The 8,595-nt window shown below is 35.4% G+C and overlaps 1 protein-coding gene across 1 annotated transcript; it reads left to right on the forward strand.

Annotated features, from left to right (window-relative positions):
* The first annotated feature begins 6,757 nt into the window (after positions 1-6,757).
* LOC102836311 (cytochrome c oxidase assembly factor 4 homolog, mitochondrial-like) lies at positions 6,758-7,015 on the forward strand. Its single transcript, XM_006861915.1, has one exon. It carries the CDS (start codon positions 6,758-6,760, stop codon positions 7,013-7,015), a length of 258 nt encoding a protein of 85 aa, XP_006861977.1.
* Positions 7,016-8,595: the final 1,580 nt, after the last annotated feature.

The raw sequence follows: 8,595 nt of genomic DNA on the forward strand, positions 1-8,595 counted from the left end.
GATTTTATTTAAGTTACCAAATTTGTAGGAGTACAACTTTTTATAATAGCCTGTTATGCACATTTCCATTTCTGTTGGATCTGTTGTAATGTACCCAGTTTCATTTCTTACTTTGATTAGTCCCATCTCCTCGCTTTTTTCTTTGTCATTATAGCTAAATTATATCTATATTTTGATATTTTCAAAGAACCAACTTTTGATTTTCTTGATTGACTACATCCCTTGTCTCTCCTTTCTAAAATCTCTTGATGCCCGGATCTTTGTTATTTCCTGTTTTTCTGGTTGCTCTTGGCTTAATTTGCTCTGCTTTTCTTAGTTCTGCAAATTGTAGAATTGGATTGTTGATTTGATCTTTCTTGTTTTGTTTGTTTGTTTGTTTGTTTGTTTGTTTAATATATAAGGATGTGGCTCTGTGGGATAAAACCCCGTACCACAGGGTCAGTTTGAACCACAAAGTTGGAAGTTCAATCTCGCTGGCCACCCCTTGGAAACCCTGTACAGGGTTGTTTTGAGTGAGAACTGACTCAACAGCACTTAACAGCAACAACAACAATTTACTGATATATATTTATCTCTTTTTACTTTCTTCACTTTGTAAGTTCTGATATGCTGTAATTTCATTCCCAATCAATTGTATGATTTGCTTTTATTATTTTTTTGATGATTTCTATGATTCATTGGTTATTTAGTAGTGCTTTTTTTTCCCTTCACTTTTTGTCTATTATGGATTTCTAGCTTTCTTCCATTATTGTCAAAAAAGATGCTTTGTATGATTATAATCATTTTTAATTGGTTGCAACTTGTTCCATATCATAAAATGGGACTTATTCTAGAGAATGATAGATATGTTTTGAAGAAGAATGCATATTGTGCTACTTTGGTTGGAATGTTCTATATTTGTCTTTTAGGTTTAGTGGGTTAATAGTGTTGTTCAAGTGTTCTCTAGTTTTACTGTCTTATAAAAAGTGGTGTATTAAAATCTCCTACTCTTATTGTAGAGAAGTCTATTTTTCCTTATTAATTTATTTTGTGATATGGAACTGTTTACAATATTTGATCAGCAAACCACAAATTAAAAAGCATCTTTCTCTTTCTGTTATTGATCATTTTCATAGGCTTTTAATGGAGAAAGCATATTTCAATCTATGTTTCAAATGTGACAGCAGGATGATCATTTTTTTAAAAACTATACAAAATTACATATTTATAGCTAACTTAAGTGAAAATTTCTGAACACTGTAACAATTAATTTTGTTACATAGATAGAGGAAGAGAGTAAATAGATGCACATAAAGACTCTTGAGATTTGTAAGACTACAGCAGAAATAAGAAATCTTAAAAATCACTCATGTGGAGCCTAATTCCTAATTAGAAAGCAATGCTATTTCAGTGCATCCAAAAGTAATCAACAAAATTCCCAATGCTGCCTGTTGATTTCTTTTTAAATTCAATCCAGTAAAATGGATTTAATCCATAATTATCTTTATAAATTCAATCCAGAAAATGTTTTTAAAAGTATACTTGTAAACTTCTTGAAAAGATGGTAATTCTTAACAGTTTGACAACTGAAAGCAGTAATATCGCTGATCTATATATTCAAGAGGGAATTATTATTCTGATTTATATACCATTTACATATTTTATTCATTCCATTGTGTACAGCCTAAGGTTTCTGAGTGAAATGTAAATGGGCAAGACATTTCCTTAATCCTCTTGGTATCTCTTTATGCCATTCCATGCTGCTAGTTAGGTATGTATTTAAGTAAATGAAATCAGAAGAATAGAAGCCAATACTTTTGGTTGCTACAAAAGTTTCTCTTTGAACAAAAAAGTCATTAGTCATCAGAAGGACATTAGTCATTGAAAGTAAAATAAAAGGAACTTATTTAAAGCATACATTTTCAAGTCATATAAGATCAGGAGTAAATTCTACTCCTATATTTATTATTTACGTGAAATTGCACAAATCTGCAATTGCTCTCAGCTTCCAGTTCCTTGTGTCATGGGGGACAATGGTAAGCCCTCACAGATGTGTTAAGAAACAATGTATATATGTGATTGAATTCATATAATGGTCTGATATATTTGTTGTTGTTGTTAAGTGCTGTTAAGTCAGTTCCCATCCATAGTGACCCTGTACAGGATTTCTGAGTAGCATCTGGTGAGTTTGAACTACAGTAAGGACTAAATAAATGTTGTTGTTGTTGTTGAGTGCCATTAAGTCGATTCCAACCCATAGCAACCCTGTATAGGGTTTCCAAGGAGCAGCTGGTGAGCTTGAACCACCAATCTTGCAGTTCAAATAAGTTTTCAGTCTGACGCATTAGCCCACAGAGCCACACCAGGACTCCTAGATATGTGTATAGTTAGAAGCAAAAATTCTAGGTGGTTAGAAGGTAATAGAAGAAGTAAAAGTGGTTGACCTAAGTTGGGAGAAATAATGCGTGCTACATCATTATTAGATTTCAGTAATAAAACTGTGTTTTTGTTAAATGCTGTCAAGTCTGTTCTAACTCATAGTGACCCTCTTTGGGGTTTCTGAGGCTGTAAAGCTTTGTGTGAGCAGGAAACCTTATTTTTCTCCCATGAAATGGCTGGTGGGCTCAAACCATCAACCTAGTTGTTGACAGTTCTGTTCTTATTCATCAATAACTAACTTTCTATACTGAAGCAACAGTAGAACAATCAGGTAGGATATCTACTGGAAAATAGAACACTTAAATAGCAAACAACACTAAACCAACTAGCCCTAAGAGATACCTAAAAAGCATTCAATATGTCAATAGCAAATACACATTTTTCACATGCACACATAGACTATTTCTTCTCTATCCCAAGTTAGGTCATAAAATGCAAGGTGCCTGAAATCATTAAAAAAAAAAAAAAAAGAAAGAAAGAAAGAAAAGAAAGAAAGTACTCTAACCAAAATAGTATGATATTAAAACTCTAACAATTGAAATTTCAGAAAATTTAAAATATGTGGAGACAGGATTATTACTTGTAATAAGATATCTTTAAAGGAATACTAGAATGAATAAATTTAGGTAAACGCTAAGGAAATGTGAAGAAATTACCTTTTCTTTTTTTCAATAAGTACCTATATGCTGTTGTTGTTGTTGTTTAAATGCTGTCTAGTTGGTTCAGAATCATAGCGATTCAGAATAGGGGTTTCCGAGGAGCAACTGCTGAGTGTGAATTGCGGACCTTGCAGTTCAAACCGACCTTGTGATCCTGCGCTTATTCTACAGCACCATAACAGGACTCCAATATATAGTTTCATTAATTTTAACTAATGAAATATGTTAGTGAAATTGTTAATAATAGGGGAAATTAGGTGTGACCTTTGTGGCTATTTGCTGTACTTTCTTTGAAAATCTTCTGTAAATCTAAAAGCATTCTCAGAAAAATAAACTAGTTTCAAAATTACACATCTGTATTTCAACATTAGAATGAACCATTCATATCTTCCTTTAAGGATGAACTTTGACTCAGCTGCTTGGGGTGTTTTCAGAAAATAGCTTGCGGTTGTCCTTTCTTTATTATTAATTACCTTAGAAAAGTATTCAGTTCAAGGCTATATTCCTTTCCAGATGACCTACATGCAATGGCTTATTTTAGATGGGTTGTAAAGGTCTGACCATCTTGATATACCTCAGGGAAACTTTGATGAGCCCTATTAGCCCCTGAGCCTTTCCCTGAAGCTAACCCTGGCTCTTGTTATCACATACCAACTTCTCTCTGTCCAATTCCACACCTGTCTCTTCCTCTGCAAGTGTAGATGTCAAAGGCAACTGCATATAAATACCCTGGACTCCCAACTCCTCCTCAAAATTTGCTTTTTAAGAAAAGTCAGCCTATGATAACAACTGTCATTAGCTGGAAAAAAGCATTTTATTTTGATTTTGAAGACATCCTTTGGGAAGGGAAGAGGAATAGCTTTGAACTGAGAAGGGTCATTGTATCTGTCAAAATTGATCTTGTCTTCTTATGAAGAAAAGGAAGTCATGATATTTGACACCATAAAAATAAAAGTATAAACAGCTAAATAAATTAAAGGGTTAAAGAAGAAATATTGAAAATATGAACATTTAAAATAGAAGAGATAGAGCTCTCCAAGAAAAAAGAGGATGAATAATGAAGGGAAACTTCAAAAATAGGAATCCTGAGAGAGTAAGAGAAGAAACTCTGGAGTAGGTTGCATTCATTCAATAATATTTATTGAACATGCAATGTTTAATGTGTCATAAACCCTTCAAAGGGTTATAAAATCAAATAATACATAATATTTTAAAACCCAAACATCTGTCACATTTAAGTCAGTTTCTTGTATTGTGGTGGTTTGACCAGTGCACTAATGCTGGAAGATATATCACTGGTGTTTCAAATACTAGCAAGGTGGGTAGGTTTAAGCAGAACTTCCAAACTGAGAACAGACTAGGAAGAAGGAATAAGCAGTCCATTCTGAGGGATTAGGCCCTGAAAACCTATTTGAGTTTGTTCTGACTTATTGCAACCCTGTATAAGGTTTACAAGGAGTGGCTGGAGGGTTGGAACTGTGGACATTGCAGTTAGCTATCCAATGCTTATTCTGTCCAGCACCACACCAGGATTCCTTGAAGAAACTGGACATTAAGCTTAAAGTATCAAAAGTGAAGCAGATTTGGACATATATTTATTAGAATATTGATATTTATGACATTTTCAAAAGTTGGCAATGTCTTACTGTAAAATAAGGAATTGTGGTGGCATCCTGGGTTATGCATCGGGCTACTAACAATAAAGTTAGAAGCTCAAATATACCAGTCCCTCCATAGAAGAAAAAGGAAGCTTATTTCTCCTGTAAAGATTTTCAGGCTCAGAAACCCTGCATAGGGTAGTTTTAAGTCAGAACTGACTTAATAGCAATTGAGTTGTGATGGTAAAATAAAAACTTTGCATTTTTCCAGAAATACTGATTATATTTTGTAAAAGAAAAGTTCACTTGGTCATCCATTTGGAATGTATCCTAATAATTTTCATCAGTGTTAGGGGGATGAAATATAAATTCTTATTAATGACTACTAGTCACATTCTGCCTAAAAATAAATGCAGATTCACTTATTTCTAGTAAATAAATACTAACTTTAGTACCACTAAGAAGTCTTATTCTACAGTATGAGGAGTAAATCTGATGGGCTCCTCACAGCATTCTGAAAGTGTATGCTGTGAGAGTAAGCATAAATTATTTGTCAAAAAGATCTTTAATTTTAACTATCCCTTTGTCCATTGTACCATGATGAACACAGTATGTCTTTTCAATACTCTGTTTGATGGGCATAATTGATGGGCATAATTCTATTATACTTGCATTAATTTTGTCAAATGTCTGAACTAATATTAAAATAAAGCATATATTAATACACTTTATTTTAATAAGTAGTTTTAAGTTATAGCCCACTGAAGCATTGAGTATCAAGTTTGGAAAGTTACAAACTAAAAGTAGATATTCAATTTTAGTTTGAAGATCACTAATTTTAATAAATTACTATTTCTTAATTATTATAAGTAATATATTTTTATTTCACTTTGGAAAGAGGCCTTGTGATGTAATGGTTAAGAGCTCAGCTCATTACTGCAAGGTAGGCCATTCTAACTCAACAACTCCTCCATGGGAGAAAGATGTGACGGTTGGCTTCCTTAAGACTGTTGTTGTTATTGCTAAGTGCTGTCCAGTTGGGTCTGACTCATAGTTTCTGAGGCATGGTTGGTGAGTTTGAACCACTGACCTAGCAGTTCAAGCAACCTTTCAGTCCAATGCTTATCCTACAGCACCAAACCAAGACTCTACTCCTTGCAAACCTTCTGGGGCAGTTCTAATCTGTCCTATAGTGTTGCTGTGAGCTGAAATGGACTTGATGGCAGTAGCTAATATACTTTAGAGAATAAATATCTTGCTGTCATATGATATAAATAATGATACAATTTAAATGCATTTTTGGTTTTTCACATGTTAATGGATTTGGATGTGTAGACATTTCTTAGGCAACTTCTTATTTCTTTAGAGACGTTTATTGTTGCAAAATGAATATGTGAAGGTTATCACCTTGTTACAGTTAATTTTTTTGTTATTTTAAAAAGAGTTTCCTGTGGTAATTATTGAGTAAATACATTCTAAGAATATATGGATTCCTCTTAATGGAAAATGTCTGATTTTATTTTTCAGTGTTTTTACCTAGCTATTGAAGTTGTTACATTTATCATTTGTAATAAGAGGCCCAGTTAAAGCTAAAGAAGACTCACTGGAATATTTAAGATATGGATGGGTCTGGAAAACTCAGAAATAAAGACTGGATTGTTTTGCCTCTGTCAACTTGCATGAGTGATTAAAGAGCAAGAAATAAGATTTAGATGTACCCATTAAACTTCAGGATGGAAAGAGTAAAGAGTAACTGTACCAAACAATTTGGCTGGTGTTCAATTATTTCAGGAGGTAGCGTATGTTCGGGTCTGAATAGTATTGAGGCAAGAAGTACATGCTGCACTGAAATCACTGGTGAAAAACAAGGCTCCAGGAATTGATGGAATCCAAATTGAAACCTTTCAACAAACTGCTACAGCACTGGAGGTGCTCAGTCATCTATGGCAAGTCGTTATACCAAATGGAAAAGGTCAGTATTTGTGCACATTTCAAAAACTACTGACCATCCACGCTGCCTCTGAATGGATGTCGTTGGGCAGGAGCAAGCATTCTTCTTCCGACTGTCGGAGCTTCTCCAATATGTCAACCTCAGGTCTTGGAGGCCATACCTGGCAGGTGAAGAAGGAGGCTGAGGAAGAGGGTCCTCTGGACCAGCTAATCTCCCGCTCAGGCTGTTCTGCCTCCTGTTACGCTGTGCAGGAGTACATGGCCCAGCATCAGGATTGGCGGCAGTGCCAGCCACAGGTGAAGGCCTTCAGGGACTGCATGGGTGAGCAGCAGGCAAGGCAGTGGGAGGAGCTACAGATGAAAAAACAGCAAGCCAGTGCTCACTGCTGAGACCCCAAATCACCTATTCCCAGAGGACAGCCCTACAGAAACCAGAACCCAAGGAAATCTTAGAGGAAGAAAGTCTAAATACTGAAACTGTGGACCAGAAAGTGTAAAATTTGAGGCTAGTGTTGGGACTGGAATTGAGCGTAAGATAACCACGGGTTTCGACACAACAACCATAAAAGCTGCCATGTTTTCATGATCAGATCCCACAGCCTGACCTATATTATTCTACTTATTTTGCCATGTAAAACAAGGAGTTGGGGTAAGTATACTCCTCTGTCCCCATTTTGAGTCAGTGTACCAAGAACTGAATTGATTTAATCAACATCTTAATTTAAAAAGTATATTACAATCTAAAGGTAAATTGGTCACTTGCTCAGGTCTTCATTTATTCAGTCATTGTTTCGGTAACAGCAAGTGTTTCTGAGATCTTCCCATATGCCAGGCCTTGTATTGGAAGCTAATGTGATGAATAACATGATCTTTGCCTTCATGTTATTGAGAGTCCAATTTGAGACAAAGAGAAATCATAAGTGCCTTTATATTTTATCAGTTGTTCTGGATGTTTCGGTCTAAGGGGAGGAAGAAAGCAAATGGGGGAAACTACTCAACAAACATTGAGTACCTGGTATATACCTTACTCTGTTAAATTAAGGCAAAGTCTGCCCTCAATATAGTCCAACTTAACAGACACAATATTGGCCTAATATTTAAAATTAAAATTTAACATTAAAATACAGATTTTTACTTTTACAAAATGGACAATTTGTTAACCTTGAACTTGTATTCCACTTGATAATAATTTTCTGTAGCTGAATAATGATGCCTCCTTTCAGGGAGTTGTGTTCACCAAGTCATAACAATTGCCATCGTTTTATTTTCTTTCATGGAACTACTTTACCCACTCTGTTTCTTCCTGCCTGACCCTTGTACAACTTTGAGGTAGAGATGGTAACCCTTATCACAGAAGCTGAACTGATAAGGAGGCTATGTGCTCATATTATCAACAGTAACAAGCATTTCTTGAGCACTTATATATTAGAAGTCCAAATCTGAAATATGTTGTTGTTGTTGTTAAGCGCCTTCGAGTCGGTTCCGACCGATAGCGACCCTGTACAGGGTTTCCGAGGGTGTAAATCTTTACAGGAGTAGAAAGCCTCATCTTTCTCCACGGAGCGGCTGGTAGTTTCGAACTGCTGACCTTAAGGTTCGCAGCCCGAGTTGTAACCACTATGCTACCAGAATCTGAAATATAGTAGGCTTTAAAATCTACTTTGAACACTTGTATTTGAAGAAATGGGAAAGAAAAACGAAGAAAGAGTATGAGGAGGAGCAGTTTAAAGAACAATCAAATGCTATTTTAAGCTTACAAGGACATGGAATATTGATAGGTACCCTTGAGTCAATTCTGACTCATAGTAACCCTAGGTACACCAGAAAACTGCCCAGTCTGCCCCATACTCAGTCATTCCTATGTTTGAGCCCCTTTTTGTAGCTACTGTACCAGCCTATCTTGTTGAGGGACTTCCTTTGTTGTACTGATCTTCTATCAAGCGTGATGTTCTTTTACAGGGACTGCTGCT

Source organism: Chrysochloris asiatica, unplaced genomic scaffold (assembly GCF_000296735.1).
Source record: "Chrysochloris asiatica unplaced genomic scaffold, ChrAsi1.0 scaffold00044, whole genome shotgun sequence".
Taxonomy (NCBI): domain Eukaryota; kingdom Metazoa; phylum Chordata; class Mammalia; order Afrosoricida; family Chrysochloridae; genus Chrysochloris; species Chrysochloris asiatica.

What these genes read in the sequence shown, in the direction of transcription:
- LOC102836311 (XM_006861915.1), top strand. Translation starts at nt 6,758, where the DNA reads ATGTCAACCTCAGGTCTTGGAGGCCATACCTGGCAGGTGAAGAAGGAG.